General features: G+C 43.7%; 1 protein-coding gene across 2 annotated transcripts in view; it reads left to right on the top strand.

Moving 5' to 3' along the window:
- The window catches only part of DLG2 (discs large MAGUK scaffold protein 2), a 1,428,123-nt gene that overhangs the window by 210,805 nt on the left and 1,194,408 nt on the right, over positions 1 to 22,910 (top strand). For both annotated transcript variants that reach the window (XM_039519925.1, XM_039519926.1), the window contains one exon: positions 20,879 to 20,977. In XM_039519925.1, the coding sequence (XP_039375859.1) occupies positions 20,879 to 20,977 (99 nt within the window). The remainder of the gene's footprint in view (positions 1 to 20,878; positions 20,978 to 22,910) is intronic.

The raw sequence follows: 22,910 nt of genomic DNA, 5'->3' as shown, positions 1-22,910 counted from the left end.
TTTCTGGGTACCTGTCTCGCTCTGTCAATCTGTTTCCTCACTTCCCCAGGTGGGTATTTTAGTTTTAAGAATGCTTGATAAAGATCTTGTAGGTGTTTGTCTCTGTCTGCGGGATTGGAGCAAATTCGGTTGTATCTTAGGGCTTGGCTGTAGACAATGGATCGTGTGATGTGTCCTGGATGGAAGCTGGAGGCATGTAGGTAAGTATAGTGGTCAGTAGGTTTCCGGTATAGGGTGGTGTTTATGTGACCACTTATTTGCACTGTAGTGTCCATGAAATGGATCTCTTGTGTGGACTGGTTCAGGATGAGGTTGATGGTGGTAGGTTTTAACTTCAACCTGCTCTTCAGTCATGAGCTGATCTGAGCCAAGCACTGGGGTAGCTTGCTGATAGTTATGTCGTTCGCTGTGAAGGATAGTTAGAACTGTATGCCATGTGAATGTGGTTGTCATGTGAGCCCATGACATCTCACCTGTACCTCTTGGTTTCGTGGAAATGCTGAATACAACCAGAAAGTCCTTTGTGGGACTATGCAAATGAGGGTCATATGGTGGAGGTGCAGTTTCCCATCACTACCCTTTGGATTTGTCCTTTCAGAAAGGATGCAAACCATGACCCCTGCTCCCTCCCTCATGAAGGGACAGTAGCATCTTGTGATCAAGGTGAGATGTTTCAGGCAAACCCTCTAAGTCTGTTAAAAACCTTCAGTAGTACTGAAAACTCACCAAATAGTATGATAGATTCTGTATGAGGCATTCCTGCTACATGAAGTGCACCTCCGCAGCCTATTTGGAATACCCTATTTTATGCGTCCTATTCAACCTGCACTCAGCTAGCTTGATCCCAGGAAAGTTAGAGGGAAAAGGAAACTAAGACACATGATGTGACGGGTTTGATCACAGAGACCCCTTTGGGACTGTCACCTGATGTGCTGAAATTACCTCTGAGCCTGTTTTCCTTGCCAGCTTGGGACTCCAGAACCCTGTCTTGTTGAGCCAGACACGCTAGCCTGCTGCAACACAGACCCAGAGTCTGGACCACAACACCAAAGCTGCAGCTTTAAGTGAAAACAGCTTACCTGGTTACCTGCCTCCAGCACCCAGACACTCAGCTCCCAATGGGATCCAAACCCCAAATAAATCCATTTTACTCTGTATAAAGCTTATACAGGATAAATTCATAAATTGTCCGCCCTCTATAACACTGATACAGAGATATGCATAGCTGTTTTCTCCCCAGCTATTAATCACTTACTTTGGGTATATTAATAAACAAAAGTGATATTAAGTATAAAAAGTAGGATTTAAATGGTTTCAAATAATAACAGACAGAACAAAGGAAGTCACCAAGCAAAATAAAGCAAAAACATGCAAATCTAAGCCTAATACATTAAGAAACTGATTACAGGTAATATCTCACCCTCAGAGATGTTCAGGTGACATGATCACATGTCCTGTGAGACCCCAGCCTCAATCCTTCCTGGGCTGGCCCGCACGTACACGGGAAGATTTGCAAGTAAACAGAGCCATTTACAATTCATTGATTCTGAAGCACCTTTAATGGCTTCCACTTAATATGCTTACATCAGTAATACAAGTTTATATCTTATTCTCCTAACTCCAGACATAGAAATAATACATGCAAACAAATAAGATGAACACACTTAGTAGATTATAAGCTTTGTAATGATACCTTACAAGAGACCTTTTGCATAAAGCATATTCCAGTTACATCATATTCATGTTCATAAGCATATTTTCATAAAGCATATGGAGTGCAACGTCACACATGATCTGCCTAGATGCATTCCTACAGCCTGAAGTAATGAGAGGGAAGTCAGTGGGGTAAGCCACTGTCCATCTGAGAACCCTAAAACAGGAGTTAATTCATGGAATGTTACCACATCCAAGCTTCCATTCTTGTGGACTCAGAGTGTTTTGGTGTGGAGATTGCTCTTGAAGTAGAGGAATAATTCTTCTAGCTGGTAACTGTAGTGGGCTCTTATCCTCAAGAACAAGCCACCAAAAGGAGATATGACACTCTTAACCAGTGTGGTACACACCCCCTTGTCACAGGAAGTTCATCTTTAGTATCTGAAGTGCACAGAAAATTAAATCCCTGTATCATCCATTTTGTAATAAAAACCCCACCTCACAATTTAGTAGTGAGGATAGTACCTGGGGTCTTCAATAAGTATGGGATTTCTATCACAACAACTCCATTAGGCAGTAGCAGTGGTAGATTCTTATCTTCTGTGTGGACTAGACCAGCTTGGTACAGTTGTATTACAAAGAAAACTCAATGGAAACACATCTTTTCATAAAGCATGCAAGCAACATTTGTCTTGCCTCTTCCTTTGTGTAGTCTATTGTTTATCAATATTTAGGGACAATATAATTATTCTCAGAATATGCTGCTGTTTAATAAATCTGAGTCATTTTCCCTTTAAATGTTACTTTCCCCTTTAGTTCATGGTTATATCTGCACAAAGCATTTTGTAATGTTGTGTGTGATGAATGCTATATGAAAATAAATGAAATTCTTTTTGAATTTTGGTGTCGCTGCAGTATTTTTTTTTGCTTGTCAGCATGATTATATATGATTGTGTAGCTCAGCATTCATGACTTGGCAAGGCAGTCTTGCCAGCATCACGAAGAGTGCTGGTTGCTGCCCTTCCCATAGATCCAGGTTAAAAAAATATTCTTTGTTCTTAAGTATAGAATGCAACTAGTGCTCCAATGAAACTGTTTTCTAGGACAAATAAAAGCTATTTCAAAGTGCTTGAGGTATTTTTTTATATTGGCTTTATACCCTCATATCACTGTAGAACGTCTCTCCCTAACTAGCTCTTTATGGCATATCAGCTTTGTTCTCTAAATTGGACTAACTTCATTACCGCTAGTGATGGGATTGACTATTAAATTCCCCCATTCTGACAAGATCAGGCACAAAATGAGTTTCAATTAATTTGTCATGAGATGTGGGTATTTTTCTACTTTGTGATTTTACTGGAGGTAAATGCAGCTCCCAGAGACAGTGTGGTTCAGATAACAGGGAACAGGCCAAGGAGTCAGGACACCTGGGTTCCACTCTTGGCTTTGCCACTGACCTGCTGTGTGACTGGTTAAATTAGTTTCCCTTCCTGCCCTTTGTCTGGCCAATTTAGATGTAAACTGCTCAGGGCAGGGACTGCCCCCTACTACTTGTACAGTACCTAGTGCAATGTGAAGTCTAGGTCCTGCTGTAACCCATATAATTATAATAGGATATATAATAACTGCAATACAAAAAAGACTGCAAGGGATGAATCACATATACATGTACAAGTGCTAGGCTAGCCTCTGCCCTGGGTGTGTGTAGATACACACACTCATGCTGTACACTTTAAAGCCTCCAGCTAAAAGCAAGACGTATAGACCCAAATCCGTGTTTGTGGCCAAGGAGAACACAACCCAACTCAGAAGGGGATGCAAATGTGGTTTTAAGCTACCTTCACTGGCTGAGAACTAGAGGGCAGATCCTTGGTCTGTATAAGAACAGCCATACTGGGTCAGACCAGTGGTCCATCTGGCCCAGTATCCTGTCTTCCAACAGTGGCCAATGCCAGGTGCTTCAGAGGGAATGACCGGAACTGGTAATCATCAAGTGATCCATCCCCTGTCGCCCATTCCCAGCTTCCGGCAAACAGAGCTAGGGACACCATCCCTGCCCATCCTGGCTAATAGCCATTGATGGACCTGTCCTCCATGAACTTATCTGTTTCTTTTTTGAACCCTGTTATAGTCCATAAATTACCATAGCTCTAGTGACTTCACTAATTGACACTAGCTGAGGATCTGCCCTAGTACCCTGTGCTGGCCATAGGGATAGCAGTAGGGGTTGTCATAGTGATCCACTACATTAGTCCTGTGCCACTAAAGGATCTGCCTAAATTCTCCCATACCCTGAATGAATACCATGAAATAAAGTACGTTCCTTGTTAGTTAATACACTCTTAGTTGTCATTATGGTTGTTACAAAGAACCAGCTAAAATGCAATATAAATAGCACTGTATCCTAATGCATTTTGCTTTTCTCAAGTTTAAAAATCTGTGAGCCAATCCTGCTCCTGCTAAAGTCAACAGGAGTTCAGCCATTGATTTCAATGGCAGCAGGATTTAGCCAGGGATTATTATATTGCACCAATGTATAAAAATACACTCATTGCTGTACAATGGCATGCCAATATGGAAGGCAATGCGCTGACTCAGAGAGGGTGTTGAAATTTACCTATGCAAGTTCTGTCTCTGAATTTAGGGTTTATGCCAGTGCTATCTATGGGCTATAGTCTGATCCTGGCTATGCATCCCTGCAGGAGAGTACGGTGCCCTTGTGGGATGCCCATCCCTGTGTGGGGTGCCCCTATCCTGGGTAATAGTTCAGGAGGATGCGCAGCCATTGTTGTCATTATTACACCTTCTATGCAGGGTGGGTGGGGAGTGGATGGAACCCTGGTTCCATTCCTCCCCTACTAATGCTTCCAGGGGAAGAATAACAGAGGAGGAAGCCAGGGACCAGAGCCACAATCTCTTGAGCTCTAGTTTTTAATTGAGATTCCCACACTGAGCTGTGAGTCTCTTTGGGGGAAAAAGAGCTAATTACCAGTTTCCTGAAGAACAAAGTGTGAACAGAATAAATTTTTTAAAACGTACTGCGTTATCATAGCAACCACAGATTTTTTTGGGGGGGGGTTGTTTTTCTTAAAAACCTGATGCAATAAAAAATGACACAAGAGAACAAATGTATCAAGTTGTTATGGCAACTGGAGTATGTAGGTTGAAATTTATGTATCCAGAATAAAAAAAGAATATTCTAAGCAAGTAAAATAAATATTATCCTTGCTAATTAAAATATTACTCAAATATTATTTAATTTAAAATCATTAGTCATGTTTTCTCTTTTAATTACTTGTTTTTTTCTTCTATTTCCAGTTATTTGGACTTACTTAAAATATATTTCATAGGCATAGTTGGACTTCTATATTTGGCAAGGCAACTCCTGTCAGACCCAAGGGCCACAAGGTGGGTGGTGGGGGGGGGGGGGGAAGAGGAGCCTGAGGCTTTCAGTTTCCCCCCTTTGCCCCAAACTATACCCATGTTATATTTTTAGGTCAAGATTCTGATCTCATATACACCAGTGTAAATCTGGAGCAACTCAGCTGAAGCCAATGTTTATATACTGTTGTGACTGAGATTGGAATCTGCCCCTTAGTATGTATCTGTTGTGCAGTAGCCAATTCTAAATATGCATAGTGTGTATCTGTTGTGCAGTAGCCAATTCTAAGTATGCATTCTGTAGCGATGTTCATCCTTTTTAATTTTTCTCTGTCCTTTAGGAGAATTCATTGTTTGCTAGTATCAGTGGCCTTCAGAACATCTGCTAGTTCATATTGGGCTGCTCTTTTTCTCTAGAATGGCTGTTAACTGACTTAATGTACATTAATACACCATGAAATGAGTAATTACATCATATGCTGTAATGTATTTTATTTTCCCCCTGTAGCTTTTAAAATGTTTTAATGATTTGTAAAATGCTTATTTGCAAAATAGTTAATTAAATAAAAGTCAATATCTCGCAGCACTGTGTATTCCTCTGAGCCTTTGATTATCAGGATGATTGAGTTATTGACGTGTTTCTGTTTCCCTGAGATTTCTACTATATTTGTATTTCTCCCATCACCACTACCACCCACCCATTGCATCATAACCATTCCGGAGCCAATTAGTATTTACCTACAGGCCCACATGGGGATTGTTCAGACCTGCCCTTTCCTGTGGGGAATTTAGGGTGGGACTGTGTCTCAAGAAGTATATTCTTCTCGAAGCAGCTTGGTGCAAAAAGGGTCTGTACAGGCTGCACCTATCTTTAAGACAGAGCAGCCTATTCATCCCAATGCACAAGTCTGCTTGCCATAATCCTGCCTCCCTTGGGGGAGTGTGTGGAGGAGCAGTCCTTGCATTCCCCTGAGAACAGGAATTGTGATTGTAAATGGTCCCTGTATTGGGTGCTCAAGAGATGGAAAAAGGAGGCTTCTTGCATGTGGGAGACCACCTGCCTGGGTTGTCAGCAGGATTTGAACCCAGGATCTTAAGCACAACATCTCTGACCTCCCGCACTGCAAGTAGAGAGTAACTCAATTAGCTGGTAGCAGAAGTAGGCTATTTGTTATCTGCCAGTTGTTATACATCCTTCCCATCCTTTCTCAACCTCTGAAGGACCATGAACAGTTTGGCTATTACTGGTTTACTATGATGAAATACTTCATCAGAGACAAAACTCTGCCTGGTCAATGTGCACAGGTTATACCAGAAAACTCATTCCAAGAAGAGGGAGCATGGCATAGAAGTGATCCCAGCTCCCCTTCCTTGTTTTGAGTTCCTCTCCCTAAAATTTACCATAGGCTGTCCGTTGCAGGAGATGCATAGAGGCACTCTGGGTTGCAGCATGCAGATCTAGGGAGTAACCCATACGGGTCACCTATGCTATTGTGTGTGTGTAGATTACATAACCTCTGAGATTATTCCTGTTGTCATTGGTAGGGTGATGATGAAGGAGCAGAATACTGGCTGCATTTATGTGCACTTGTTTATTTGGTCAAATGATAGAGTACCAGAGTTGGATACTTTAAAATAACTGCACATGTGGTGACTACTGTAGATACCCAAAAATACCTCATCCTACCACGTTATGTATAAGGATCAAATTTTCTGCAATTCCAGTCATGGAGCAGGCTGGGAAACTCAACCATAATTATCAAATGCACCACCTCAGGAAAGTGCAATTGCCTTGGCAAGCTCAAATGCCATAACTGTGCACAGGAGTGGGTTCTGTTTCCAGTTCATTGTTGACATGGACAATCCAGGATCTCTACATGCCTTTACACCACTGAAACACATCTTTTGCCAACTGTCAGATCTTGATTCCACTGGGTGCTGTGAGACCTCATAGGTAGCATAGGCCTAGGGATTGCTTCTAAAGACAGTGTGTCTGACCTACACTGGTGCAACTCAAGAATAAGAGTGAGGCGAATCAGGCCCCAAATTTCCTCCCTTTTAAAATCCCTTTTCCAACACATAGTAGAGGCCCTCTTTTGCCTTTTGCCAGTATTTTGCACAGACAAGCTTAGTCATATTTAAAAACAAAGAGGTAAATATCTATTGTGTTTTAGGTGGATTGCTAATGTGTACTTTGTACATCTTGGAGAACTATATATATTATTCTGCTAATGCATGTTGACCTTTAATACAGTGTAGAGAGAGATGCCCCAGATTTATTATTATTGCTGTCTTACTTGAGCTGTTTGTATCCTCTTAATATCCTTATTTTACTGCTCTTCTCAATTAATCTCTGACCCATTTCCCTAAGGCAAACAATTGAAACATTTCATACTACTTTATGGTATGGTTTATATTCTTGCAAAATACTGGAGTCAACTAATGGGGACGCATTTGTAGACAACGTTATATAAACAAATGGAAGCTTTTTCTTACCAGACTTTTCAGTAGTGCCCATTTGATAAATAATATATTCTGCAGTGTTGAGAATTTATGGGCAGGTTCCATTTAGTGGCAGAGAGTAAGTAGGATCAGGGCAAGTCTATTTCTGATGAGTGGAGCAAAAAGTTAATACGCTTGGTTCACCTAGCTGATAACACTGTCTGTAGGAATCATAAAAGAGTTTTATACTAACCAGAGGTTACACTACATTGAGTACTAAAATGATATTGTAATTGTTAAGTATGCTGCCTACACCCATTTCAAAACTCCTTTCCTCTTCTTAAATAAAACCAAGATTTTGGCAACTGATGGGACTTCATGTATGTTTTGAAATAAGAAGTAATGTCCATGATGATATATTGTATGAATAGAATACCAGCATTCTTAGATATGTAAGAACATTTTGGCAGCTTTTCCTTAGACTGCTCTGTGACCAGGGACTGTCCCTCCTGGAATGTCTGTAATTTGCCCCAGAGCCCTGTAGGTGCTACCATAACAAATAATGAAAAATAATTTAGGAAACGTAGAATGTTTCTGTACATTCTGATGTTTTTTAAACTATCAAAATTACATAAGAGTTAGATTTTGCTCCTGATTGGCATGTACCAAGTTAATGTTTAATTTACTGAGGTGCTGAGTGCTATTTATTTATTTACATGGCTCTCATGCCCATAGTATCTGAGTACTGTGAAAATAAACTGGGAGGGCACCTGTGAGGAGTGACTCATCACTCTCTAAGGGTTGGGCCCTCAGGTAGTATTAGCTAGTGCAACTTGATCCTAAAGCCTGGAAAAGAACCATTTACTTGAGTGGGAATTACATGTGCAAAAAACTAGGTACCCAAATCAACTCTGGGTGAAGAGATGGGGAATCAGCGAGGCTGCTGGCATGTAAAATTAAAAAGGTGGTAGAGGATTTTTTAAATTGAGATCTGGAAGAAAGCCAGCAGGTGCTTAGGGATCCCTTAGGGATACATTTATTAAAGGTGGAACTCTATGTCTTAGTACAGAGGACAGGAAAGAAGTTGGTAAAATACAGGTAGGAGCTAGTGAGAACCAGTCAAATGAAATAGAGTTAAATATAACACATGTCGACATTCAGTTGTTTGCCTTCAAAATGTACAGAGGTGGTTTTGGAACAAATTAATAAATTAAACAGTAATAAGTCACCAAAACCAGATGGTATTCACACAAACATATGAACAAGGTGAACCAATTGATGTACTGTACTTTCATTTTCAGAAAGCCTTTGATAAGGTCCATCACCAGAGTCTCTTAAGCAAAGTAAGCAGTCACGGGACAAGAGGGAGGGTCCTCTTGTGGATCAGTAAGTGTTTAAAAGACAAGAAACAAAGGGTAGGATTAAATGGTCAGTTTTCACAGTGGAGAGAGGTAAATAGCAGGGTCTCCCAAGGATCTGTACTGGGACCAGTGCTGTTCAACATATTCTTCAATGATCTGGAAAAAGGGCTAAAGAGTGAGGTGGCAAAGTTTGTGGATGTTACAAAATTATTAAAGTACAAAATTATTCAGTTGTCCAAAACTGACTGTGAAGAGTTATAGGGGAATCTCAAAAAATTGGGTGACTAGGCAACAAAATAGCAGATGAAATTCAATGTTGCTAAGTGCAAAGTAATGTACATGGGAAAAATAATTCCAGCTACATATATATAATGATGGGTGGTTCTTTGAGTGGTTGCACATGTACATTCCACTCTTATTGTCTGTGTGCCCAGAGCACAGCTGTCAGGAACTTTTTCCATCAGTGATATTGGTCAGGCGGCTTGAGCCCTCTCTGCTGCCATATACCACTGAATAAAGCAGAGCCCCCAAACCCCCAGCCCCTCAGTTTCTTCTTACTGCCCACAGTAATTATTGGAACTCCTGTCAATTGCTAGAGCAGTTTTCTCCCAGCCTTTGTGTACACAGTCTAGTTGTAGTTAGTAAGTTTCAGTGGTTTTAAAAAAAGGTTGCTTTTTTTGTTTTTCCCTGTTTCAGGGTTTTGTTGCCAATACTGAGGCATGCTTCAGTACCGGGCTTCAAACCATGTGCTTCCTGCCCAAAACCTCAAGTTTTTGGGCAAGGCACACGTGAAGGACTGGAGCCAGATTTGTTGGGACTTCAAATTTAGGATGAAAAAAGATAGGGAAGCAAGGCCGAAGTTCCTGCTAATGGAGGCAGTGCTAAGACCACCCTCGAGCCATCCCGGTTTGAGTCAGTGCTGAGTGCTGCAGCTTCAGTCCAAAGTGTGCCTTCAAGACTATCAGAGTCCCAGCACTGGTCACCCTTACCTATTCCTAGCGAGAAGCATAAGCCTTCCACAAAGGCACCAACCAGAGGAAGATTCCACCCCTCAAGCCTGTAAAGCAGGTAGAAGGGGAGTCAAGTAGAGTGCAATCAAGATTGAGGCACTCCTCCAAATTGGGGCCTAAGCAGCACTTAATTTATAATGAAAGAGGTGTCAGGGCTCAAGCAATTTTTCTACACTCATAACTGATGCAGCAAGCCCAGAGGTGCTGGGGCTACGAGCTGCCAAACCTAGAGGTGCTGGGGCTCAGGCCTGCAAGCCCTGGCACTGGGCCTAAGACAGCACTGTTGGCTGCAGTGCTGGCACGGAAATCTTCAAGTCTGGTGCCAGAAACGGCACCAACAACTTCAGCCATACCACATCGATCTGATAAGATCTTGGTGCTGACTATACTTCAGCATTTGCAGTGGAAAGTAATTTACTCTGCTTTTAGGTACAGGAATCCGCTCCCTCGATAAAGTCAGTATCGTTAGACCACTCAGCACCAACATCTGTGATGCAGGACCTGGTCCTGCACCGGCTGCCTACTTCCTGGACAGTCTACCCACTCATCAGTACAGTCTAAGCAGGAGTCAGCACCGATGGTGTCTCTCCAGCCAGTGCCTGGTTCTCAGCACTGGTAACTGGCACCAACCAGGACAACCCCCCTGTGATCAGTGGAAGGGGAGTTGTCTTCTTTGGACTTTGAGGTGGGCTCAAGTATCTCTCCACCTCAGAGCAGGACTCACCACCCTCTGCCTAGATCCTTCCTCTCTGGGTACCTTTGCGACCCCACAATGTGAGCTTTTATGGTAATGTGGCCAGGAGGTCACTGGTGTCCAGCCCCTCCCCCTTTTGGAACTCCTGGGGTTTTCCCCCAGCTTCTAGATCCTCATCATTCCTACTCAGTGCCTTTGTCTGGATGGGATGAATCCTTGCACCATGCCACCCTGACTCCAGTGGCTGGTACCTGGTCCAGTGCTGAGCCTCAGGAAGAGGCTCTTGAGGAGCCAGCAGAGCATCCTGAGGAAGAGGTGAACCACATCCAGTCAGCTTCATCCTCATCCTCACCAGACGAGGCAGTTTCCTCGAACACAACATCATCCCCTCCCGATGATTACAAGACATACCAGGAATTCTTAAAGAGGGTGTCTTTGGACTTGGACATTCAGATCAAGGAAATCAGAGAGTCTTCTCTTCACCTAATTGATATATTATCTACAGCAGGTCCATTTAGAGTGGCACTGCCAATCAATGAAGCGATATTGGGGCCTGTAAAGACACTATGACATATCGCTTCTTCCTTGCATGCCACCTCAAAGCAGGCAGAATGCAAGTATTATGTACCTTCCCAAGGGTTTGACATCCTATACTCCCACCCTCCTCTGGGGTTGCTAATGGTTGCAGCAGCTAATGAAAGGGATCCCCAGGGGCATCAAGCTGCAACAAATCAATAGGCAAACAAAAAAGATTTATTTGGTAGGAAAGTTTATTTAACTAGGGGGTTGCAGCTTAGAATTACTAACCAATAGGCTCTGCTGGGAAATTTTGATTTGAAATTGTGAGGCTCTTTGGAGAAATTCAAACATCGGTTGCCTGAGGATGCTAGGCAGGAGTTCTCTTTGCTGGCGAATGAGGGCAGATGAGTGGCGTGGACTTCTCTGTAGGCTGGGCTGGATGCTGCAGACTTGACTGCTAGGGCCATGGCTTCTGCGGTCTCTGTGCAGAGCTCCTCATGGCTGCAGTCTTTCAGCCTACCCTGTGAAGTCCAGCATACTATTCAGGACTTATCTTTTGAAAGTCCTTCCCTGCTGTCAGAGCAGACAGACAGCAAACTCTATGGCAGGTGTCAGCAACCTTTCAGAAGTGGTGTGCCGAGTCTTCATTTATTCACTCTGATTTAAGATTTCGTGTGCCAATAATACATTTTAACATTTTTAGAAGGTCTCTTTCTATAAGTCTATAATATATAACTAAACTGTTGTATGTAAAGTAAAGAAGGTTTTTTAAAATGTTTATGAAGCTTCACTTAAAATTAAATTAAAATGCAGAGCCACCCAGACCGGTAACCAGGACCCAGGCAGTGTGAGTGCCACTGAAAATCAGCTCGCGTGACGCCTTTGGCACGCATGCCATAGGTTGCCTACCCCTGCTCTATGACCTTAAGGGTGACAGAAATCCTTGGATTTGTACTCACCTGCCCAGTCAGAAAGTACTATCAGCCTCAGCAGATTCACTGTTATCCCGCTCTGCCTCCTCATCAGGACCTGTCAATAAAGTAGAGAAGGGTTATAGGCACAGGCCTGCCCCTTCTTCTGTTTTGGCTCCAGCTCCTGGCCCTTCTAGACACCCAGGAACTGCTAAGCAATCATTCTGATGGGTCAGTCGAGGATGTCCTGCCAGTCTCCATGTTTCCAGACCCTATGTCCCCCATATTTGTAAACCATCTTTTCCACTTCCTCAGTGCTTGGTCCCAAATTACTTCAGACCAATGGGTTTTGAGTACTGCAGTTATACCCCCCAATTTGTTTCTATCCCTCCTTCCCACATGTCCTCCCTGTCCTCCTTCAGGAACCACTCACAAAGAGCTCCTCTTCCAGAAGGTACTATTTCTCTTTCAGGTGGGTATAATAGAGGAGGTTCCACAGTGTCAAAGAGGGACAAGGTTATTCTTGCTATTTCCTAATCCTGAAAGGAAGGGGGCTCTCAGACCAGTTTTAGATCTGGTCAACGAAACAAATTCTTAAAAAACATAATGCTTTGCATGGTCACCCTAGCTTCTATTGTTCCCTCCCTGAGCCCTGGAAACTGGTATGTCATCCTTGACCTAAAAGATGCCTACTTCCATATGGCAATCAATCAAGCTCACAGGAAATAACTCAGATTTCTGGTAAATCAAAATTGTTACCAGTTTACTGTACTACCATTTGGCATGGCTGCAGCGTCCAAGTTTTTTTTAATGAAAGTTGTGGTCCTTATCCCTACCTGGATGACTGGCTTGTGAGGGGCCAATCCAGGGAGCAGGTGCTGTTCAGTGTGTCTCTGATCCAGTCAACCTTCAATGCTCTGGGACTGCTAGTCAACACAGAGAAATCTTTCCTTTCCCAGGTCCAGAGGCTAGAGCTGATGAGTCCAGTACTGCCCCTAATTCAAGTCAGAGCTTTTCTTCCAGGCTCGAGGTTTCAGAAAATTTGACTAATTGTTGTTATAGATCTCGAAGTTCACCTGGTCACAACAACGCAAAACTGTTTGAGGTTCCTGGGGCATATGGCCTCGTGCACATATGTGGTCCAATATGCCAGACTGTGCCTCAAAATTCTACAGGGTTGGCTAGCTTCAGTTTACTCACCCAGCCATCACCCTCTAGATATGGTGGTGAGGGTACCCTCACCTTCCTAGATTGGTGGACAAGTCTGACTAATATATGTCTGGGCATTCCCTTTGCTAGCCTGCAACTGATGCTCACGTTAGTGATGGATGCTTCTGCCTTTGGCTGAGGGGGTCCCTATCTGGGTTCTCTACAGACTCAGGGATTGTGGTCTACAGAGGACTTAGCTTTACACATCAACATCAGTGAGCTGAAGGCAATCGGATTGGCATGCCAGGTTTTTCTGCCACAGAAGGGGGAAAAAGGGAAAAGCCTGTTAATCGTCACAGACAGCATAATGGCAATGCTATATCTCAACAGGCAGGGAGGAACTCGCTCTTCTCAGCTCTGGCAAGAGGCAACTCTTTGGGAGTTTTGCATTGCCAAATCAATAGAGCTAGAAGCTTCTTGCCTACTGGGTGTCCAAAGCAAACTGTTTATGAGTCACCTCAACTGGTCTCTTTCCCAGGATGTGGCCAGGATCAATTTCCAATGGTGGAGGGTCTCCCTAAGTAGACCTATTTGCAAAAAGATCCACAGAAAGTGTCAGCAGTTCTTTTACCTGTGAGGTCGCAGCCTTGGTTCCCTTACAGACATGTTCTTACTACCATAGGCCTAGTCAAAGTGTATCCTCATGTGCACAATCCTGTTTCCCCATGGGACCTAAACTTAGTGTTGTCAAGGCATATGGGTCTCCCATTTGAACTTTTGGCTACTTACTACTCTCTGCTACATCTATCAATGGAGGCGGCATTTGGTTGCCATCACCTCTGCTATAAGGATAGGAGAGCTGCTTGTCTTAGTAACTGGGCCTCCCTATACTATCTCCAAGGACAAGGTTTACCTGTGTCCTCATCTGATGTTTGGGCAGTGGTGTCCTCATTGCATGTCAACCAGTCAGTTTACTTTATGGCATTATTCATGAAACCATACTTGAGTAGGGAAGGAAAATATTTGCACACACTGGGTATCAGAAGAGCTCTGGTGTTCTACCTGGACAGAACCAAGCAGTTCCGTAAGTCCTCTCAACTGTTCATTGTGGTTGCAGACAGAATAAAAGGGCACTCTCCTCTGAGAATTTCTTCTTGGCTAGCCTCATGTATATGCATATGCTATGACCTGTCTAACATCACCCTGTCGAGCAGAGTCACAGCTCATTTCATGAGATCACATTTGGCCTCTGCAGCTTTTCTGGCACATGTTCTAATTCTGGACATTTGTAGAGAGGCAACTTAGTCCTCAGTTCACACATTTGCTTCTCACTATGCCTTCACTCGGGACGCGAGAGATGATGCTACAGTTGGAGTTTTCCTCCTGTCTTCATTCAGATAGATTCCAATCCCGCCTCCCGTTTCACAGCTTGTGAGTCACCAAGAGAGGAATGCATGTGTGCAAACACTTGAAGAAGAAAAAACTGTTACTAATCTATTCCGTAACTGTTGTTCTTTGACATGTGTTGTACATATCCATTCCACGACCTGCCTTCCCACCCCTCTGCATAGAAGTTCTTGCAAGAAGGAACTGAGGGGACCAGGGAGTAGCTCTGCCCTTGATACCTGTATGCAGTGGCACATAGAAGCAGAGGGCACTTGAGCAGCCCAATAGGTACTGTTAAGTGAAAAAAGTTTCCAACTGCCGTGCACTTGGTGCACAGACACGAAGAGTTGAATGGCCATGTGCAACACATCTTGAAGAACAACAGTAACAGAACAGGTTAGTAATGATTTTTTCTAAATTAAGTGTTAGTGCTCAAGACTCATCGTGGATAGTTCTCTGAAAACTTCAGCTCAGTGCATAGCAGCAGTCCAAAAGGCTAACAGAATTTTAGGAACTGTTAGGAAAGGGATTGAAAATAAGACAGAAAATATTATAATGCCACTATATAAATCCATAGTATACCCACACCTTGAATGCTGTGTCCAGTTTTGGTCGTTGCATCTCAAAAAGGTTATAGTGGAACTGGAAAAGTTTCAGAGAAGGGCAACCAGATGATCAAGGGCATGTAACAGCTTCCATGTGAGGAGAGACTAAAATGACTAGGACTGTTCATCTTAGAAAAGATATGATAGGGGGCTACTATAGAAGTCTATAAAAACATGAATGGGGTGGCAAAAGTGAATAAAGAAATGTTATTTACCGTTTCCAACAATACCAAAACCAGGGGTCACTTGATGAAATTAATAGGCGACAGGTTTGATAAAAAAAAAGTACCGTTTCACTGTTTCAATGCAAAATTAACTTATGAACCTATTGCTGTGGGATATTGTGATGGCCAAAGTATAACTGGGTTCAAAAAAGTACTAGATAAGTTCATGGAGGATAGGTCTGTGACATTGCACCCCATAATGCTTTATAGAAATACGCTTATGAGTGTAAATATGACATAACTGGAATATGTTTTATGCTAGTTATGCCACGTAACATATCTTTGCAAAGGTTATGATCTACTGAATATATTCATCCTATTTGTATGCATGGATGATTTTCATATCTCAAGTTATGAGCGTTGGCTCTATGCTTGTATTTAAAGTGTTTGCTTTAGGAAGCACATAAGACAGATTTGGTCAACATAGTGTGAAGGAGTTATTCAAGTAATTGGAAGAACTTAAATAACAGTGGACTTTGGGAGACACCAATCCACATCTGAGCTTTCCTGGGAACGTTCAAACTAACATGTAAACAATGGTGTTGGCCTGCAAAAAGCTGAATCCTTCATAGACATGTGACTTGCCCAGGTGGCTAGAGATGTTGCACAAGAGATAGGATATAAAAGGCCCTGAAAGCCCCTCCATTTTGTCTTCAGCTGGCTCAAAAGATAGCGTCTCCACCCCAAAGAGATGCCTGAAAGAAACTGGTACAAAGGACAATAACTACAGGGGTGTGAGTGATTGCTGGACCCAGACTAGGAAGAAGTCTAATCTGTCAAAGAAGCTTATTGGAACATCTCTGAGGGTGAGATTTACCTGCATTTAGTTTCCTATTGTATTAGGCGTAGACTTGCATGGTTTTGTTTTATTTTGTTATTACTTGGAACCACTTAAATCCTACTTTTTATATTTAATAAAATCACTTTTTGCTTATTAGTTAACTCAGAGCAAGTGTTGATACCTGGGGGAGCAAACAGCTGTGCATATTCTCTATCAGTGTTATAGAGGGCGAACAATTTGAGTTTGCCCTGTATAAGCTTTATACAGAGTAAAACTGATTTATTTGGGGTTTGGACCCCATTGGGAAATGGGTATCTGGGTGTTGGAGAAAAGGGCACTTCTTAAGCTGTTTTCAATTAAGCCTGCAGCTTTTGGGGGACGTGGTTCAGACCTGGGTGAGAGTTTGTAGCAGGCTAGCATGTCTGGCACAGCCAGGCTGGGTATTGAAGTCCCAAGCTGCCAGGGAAAATGGGCTCAGAGGTAGTCTGAGCAGATCAGGTGGCAGTCCCAAGGGGGAGTTTCTGTGACCCAACCCGTCACAAGGTCTAGCAATGGCTATTAGCCAAGATGGTCAGTTATGCAACCCCATGCTCAGGGCGATTCTAGTGTAGTAGTTATCACGATCACCTAACACATGAAACATCCCTGGTTTGAAACCGGGTGGAAACAGGTTACTGTTCCCGGGGGGGGGAGGGATAGCTTAGTGGTTTGAGCATTGGCCTGCTAAACCCAGGGTTGTGAGCTCAATCCCTGAGGAGGCCATTTGGGGCAAAAATCTGTCTGGGGATTGGTCCTGCTTTGAGCAGGGGGTTGGACTAGATGATCTCCTTGAGGTCCCTTCCAACCTTGATATTCTATGATCTCTGACTACTTGGTGGAATTAGGATAATCAATGGGACACAGTAATACCAGGGTACAAAATATATCGGAAGGACAGAACAGGTCGTGCTGGTGAGGGAGTGGTACTATATTTGAAAGAAAGCATAGAATCAAATGAAGTAAAAATCTTAAATGAACCAAACTTGTCCCATAGAATCTCTATGGATAGTAATTCCATGCAAGAATATACTACCAATCATCTTATCAGAATGGTGATAGTGACTGCAAAATGCTCAGGGAGATTAGAGAGTTTATAAAAATAAAAAACTCAGTAATAATGGGGGATTTCAACTATCCCCATATTGACTAGGTACATGTCACCTCAGGATGAAATGCAGACATAAAGTTTCTTGACACCGTACATGACTGCTTCTTGGAGCAATCCTGGAACCCACAAGAGGAGAGAGAATTCTTGATTTAGTGGAGCACAGGATTGGTCCAAGAGGTGAATATAGAGAAACCATTTGGTAATAGTGACCACAATATAATTAAAAGTAACATCCATGTGGCAGGGAAAACACCAGAGCCCAACACTGTAGCATTTAATTTCAGAAAGGGGGATTACACAAAAATGAGGAGGTTAGTTACACAGAAATTAAAATGTACAGTGCCAAAAGTGAAATCCCTGCAAGCTGCCTGGAAACTTTTTCAAGACACCATAATGCAGGTTCAACTTAAATGCATACCCCAAATTGAACAACATAGTAAGAGACCCAGAAAAGTGCCACTGTGGCTAAACAACAAAGTAAAAGAAGCAGTGAGAGGCAAAAAAGGCATCCTTTAAAATGTGGAAGTTAAATCCTAGTGGGGGAAATAGAAAGGAGCATAAACTCTGGCAAGTGGAGTGTAAAACCAGCTCCAGGATCAGGAGCAGAGCAGGGAGGCAGACTAAACCAGAGCAGGGAAGAGGCAGGCTAGAGCTGGAACAAGGACTGGAACCAGGAGTAAGGCAAGGGCAGCTGGGGACATGGCCCATGTTGAGCAGCTGCTGTGATGCTGCTGCAGCAAGGCTCAAGTAGCAGGCGATAGGGTCTCCTGCCCAGCGAGGAAGCCTGACCATTTGGAGGAAGCTCATGGGGCCCAGCTGAGTTTGCCTAGTGACCTGGCTGGGAGCCAGCTGTGCTCCTGACAATCACTGCCTTACCTCACAGGGGTGTTGTGAAGATGGAAGCATTAAGGATTGTGAGGCGCTCAGACACTGTGATGATGAAGACTGTATGAGCACCTAAGACAGATAGATAGGAGTAATATTGGGTCCTAAAGGCTCATGCCGTATAGCGTTAAATAGCACTTACGCACAGGCTTACCTTAAAGCATGTCTCTAGTCCCACTGGCTTCAGTGAAGGTAAGCACGTGTTAAAGTACTTTGCTGGATGGGGCCCAGAGTGCTCTGTACATTACCGGACTAAGCGCTAAATAAACAAGTTAGCACCAGAGGATAATACATTTGAACATGTGGATCTGATTTGGGCCATTTTTTTTGGCACTGGCCCATTGTTTTCTAAATGGTGCTGGCAGTAGTTGGCCTATTTAAAATGCTGACAATTGCTTGCCTGTTGTGTTAAAATTGACAGCTCCCAGTGAATGGTCTAATCAGGACGGCTTTACATCACTCGTGATTTCTATGGCACTCAACAGCATGTGGGACAGAGCATAGCACTGTTTGATTCCACCCCACTTTCCGGTTCCGTGTTCTTGAAAAGCTATTAATATTTATCTCATAAATGAAAAATCTACGGTAATGTGCTGCATGTTTCGTAGGAAAACCGCAAGCACTAAACACTTTGCCTATAATCTATAAATAAATCAATCCAAAGAAAATGGTTTACAGGAGAAGTTTGGTCATAAATTAGTGAGCAGCATGGAACCATTGGCCTTTTCCTATATCCTGGTATTGCAGATATTTTGAAAGAAGGTTTGTATTTTGTGATGGCTTTTTGTAAACATTGGAAAACTGACTGCTATGTAAACAAAACATCTCCCCCACCCCATTGTATTTAATTAAAAATATTTGCAGACATGACCTTTCACAAATGTTGAGCACTTTCAAAAATATGTAACTTAGAGAATTTTGTGCAGTAATTAAGAACTGAGACAATTGTGGATAGTGTGGTTCGCAACCAGGGGTCTTGGGGCCCCTGGCGGGCCGCGAGCAGGTTTCAGGAGGTCTGCCAAGCAGGGCCAGTATTAGACTTGCTGGACCCCAGGGCAGAAAGTCGAAGCCCTGCCACATGGGCCTGAAGCCTGGGGGCCTGAGCCCGGCCACCCAGGGCTGAAAGTGAAGCCTGAACAACTTCGCTTTGCGGGGTCTCCTGTAGTGTGGTATCCTGGGCAATTGCCATGCTTGCTACCTCATAACGGTGGCCTTGACTTTTATACGCAGAAAAACAGCTGTTATGGCACAAGTGGGCCATGGAGTTTTTATAGCATGTTGGGGCAGGCTTCAGAAAGAGAGAGGTTGAGAACCCCTGGTTTACACTATACAGTTACTGGGCCCATTTCTGCGGTTGCTCCGAGTGAAATCTAGACCGCAAGTAAAGTCAGTGGGAGTTTTGGTATTCATCCAGGATTTAGGGTTGCCAGGCATCCAGTTTTCTACAGGAACACCCAGTTGGAAAGGGACCCTGGCAACTCTGGTCAGCACAGCCGACCGGGCCGTTAAAAGTCTGGTTGGTGCAGGGCTGGCAGGCTCCCTACCTGCAGGGGCGGCTCCAGGCACCAGCACGCCAAGCGCGTGCTTGGGGCGGCAAACCACGGGGGACGCTCTGCTGGTCGCTGTGAGGGCGGCAGGCAGGTTGCCTTCGGCGGCATGCCTGCAGAGGCGTGCCACCGAATTCGCGGGACCGGGAACCTCCCGCAGGCAAGCCGCTGAAGGCAGCCTGCCTGCCGTGCTTGGGGCGGCAAAATACTTAGAGCTGCCCCTGCCTACCTGGCTCCATGTGGTTCCCCGGAAGCAGAGACATGTTGCTCGGCTCCTAGGCAGGGGGATGGCTGGGGGGCTCTACGCATTGTCCCACCCCGAGTGCTGGCTCTGCGGCTCCCATTGGCGCAGAGCCACCTGGCCACCCCTGTGCCTAGGAGCCAAGGGACATGTCGCCGCTTCTGGGGAGCCACCCGAAGTAAGTGCCACTCGGCGCCCGCACCCCCTCCTGCGCCCTGACTCCCTGCCTCTCCCACACCAAAACTCCCTCCTGCACCCCTGACCATCTGCCCCAGCCCTGAGCCCCCCTCTTGCAGTCAAACTCCCTCCTGGAGCCCGCACCACGTATCCCCTCGCACCCCAGCCCCCTACCCCAGCTCGGAGCTCCCTCCCGCGCTCCAAACCCCTCGGCCTAGAGCCCCCTCCTGCACCCCAAACCCCTTATCCCCAGCCCCACTGCAGAGCCCGCACCCCCAGCCAGGGCCCTCACCCCCTCCCGCACCCCAACCTTCTGCCCCAGCCTGGTGAAAATGAGCAAGTGAGGGAGCGAGCGACAGAGGGGCATGTGTGGACTGAGCAGAGGGCAGGGCCTTGGGGAAGGGGTGGGGCCAAGGTGTTCAGTTTTGTGCAGTTAGGAAGTTGGCAGCCCTACCAAGATTTCACCCTCCGTGTTTATGGCCTGATCTTGTGAGATGCTGAGCACCCTCAACTCCCTTTGAAGTCAGTGAGAGTTGAGGTCACTCAGCACTTTTCAGGATTAGATCATAGGCTTCAGTGGGAGAGGCTGCAGAATCAGCCGCAGAAAATGACAAATGGCAAGAAATTGAGGGCCAAATCTGGTTCATGAGCTCCAAGTGTGGATTAGAGGCACAATTGCACTCCTGTATGTCTGGACTCATGCTTCCAATTAAAAGTAGTATTAGTCTGTGAATATCATTTGATTTATTTGAATTTTTTTTCTAGTCTGTGGTTTCCGATGGGTCAGATGGATCCGTATTATGTGATGAACACAATAAGGAGAATCAGTCTTTTGAAAATCATTCTGTAGACACGACGACAAAGGTAAGAGCTGTGGTTATTTTTATTGCGCGATGAAATATATTGGTGACCTTCGTATACCGTTTCTTTGGAGATGAAATGTGTAGAGATGAATTGTGTAAAGTATAAATTTATAGAGATGAAATGTATAGAGTAGATTGAGTTTTCAGTTCCTGTAATAATCTCTTGCTTTTAATGAATTTAGATTGTTGGGAAGGTTCAGATCAGGTTTATAACAGCAATTTATTGATACGTTGCTAGTTCTATGGATTTAATACCATTCCATACAGGATTTTAGGTCTGTATCATGGGCATAAATGCCACTGATGTTAGGGAGCAGTTGAAGCCTCAGAGCTTTTGTGTTGATCTCGTGATACTTTTATTTGTAAAGTTTAAGCAATGTTCATTGTGCAGGATATTCCTTTTTCCTTAGTTAGATTTATTTAAGGCTTCTCGGTGTAAACCGTAACCTAGTTTCTTGGTAGCTAAATAAAAAGTTGGTAAGGCAGAATGTGAATATGTCAGCAGATGAGATGATTTTTGTATTGACAAACTAATGATAGTTCTAGTAGTATAAGTGTACACTGAGTGGTAAATGAAGCAGCATGACTACAAGGTTACAGTCTAGGGATTTTTGTTACAGTACTACTTATAATTGTCACACTGTTTGCAATGATGGAGTTAAGGGTGTTTGCGTGTTTCTGTTATAACATCTATGGCATTTTCATATACTCACAACTTGGCTGTAATAGTTCTTCCTGGGCTCAGTATTACCATGGAAGGTTTCAGCGCTGAAGTCATTTGTTTTTTTTCCAAGTTAAATAAAAAGATTTTGGACTTTTAATAGCAACAAGTTGAAAATAGGAAAAGAAAATAGAAGTTAACTGGGTTGGCTCTAAAGAGCTTTGTTTCTTTAACACTGAAGACTTGCTGGTTATTTATTACCTCTTGTCTGAGACCTTCTCGCTGGCTATGTGTAAACTTCTATATTGGCTTTGTCACTCGTTAACTCCTTAAAATCCATAAATGTAATGATCCAGCATATCTTTCTGATTTTCTCTTGCCACTGTGTTTCCACCCGATCTGCAGTCCTTACTCATGCCGAGTGATATGTAAGTTCTACTTGGTGTGGTTAAGATTTGCAGAATTGTGTCCTGAGATCTGCTGATTATTAGCCTGGTTCTGGGAGGTTGCTGAACACCCTTAATTCTCATTGTAGTCAATGGGAAATGAGGGCATTCAGCAACTTGCAGGATCAGGACCTGTATACAGTATACCTGTGTACTGTGTCCCTAGTATCAAGCTGAAATAATCATATAGCCCATTGATCTCAGTGGGCATTAAACATGCTCAGACCCTCATAGAATTTGATCCATTATGTTTATGACTGAAGTTCCAGGACTGGAAATTACCAATTACCAATTAAGCAGCAGACATGGCCCAAATAGTTTTCTTGATGTCACAGGGCATGGCATAAGATGTGACGTTCCAATTTAATAATTGGGGAACGCAGCATCAATTGTGCTAACTCTGTGTCCATGGTCAGAAAATGTCATTCCCAGTGTCAACATCCAAAGGAAGAGTGCTACATCACACACCTCTTCACTTAAAGTCCCTGGTAAAGTATCATGACCTTCTTGACCCCAGCAAGAGGCTTTCTGCCCTACTCACAAATAAAAATCTGCATAGAAATAACGATTACATTGACCTTGTCTTCACGGCTAAAAAAAAAAAGTGTATAACTAACACGCATGAGTTATTACTGAGGTACAATGAAGATCAGGCACTTTAGTTTCACTGTGAGGTAAAAAGCCCTATACCACTATCAGGGGTTGACCTTGGGGAGTTTACCTTGTAAAACTAAAGTACCTGGTTTCCACTGTGTTTTTATCTGGTGATTACTCATGCATGTTAGTTACCCTGAGATGAAGATCCCAAGTACACTGAACACACTAGG

This window comes from Mauremys reevesii, linkage group 1 (genome assembly GCF_016161935.1).
Source record: "Mauremys reevesii isolate NIE-2019 linkage group 1, ASM1616193v1, whole genome shotgun sequence".
NCBI classification, from domain to species: domain Eukaryota; kingdom Metazoa; phylum Chordata; order Testudines; family Geoemydidae; genus Mauremys; species Mauremys reevesii.
This window is presented reverse-complemented; position numbering and strand designations above follow the sequence as displayed.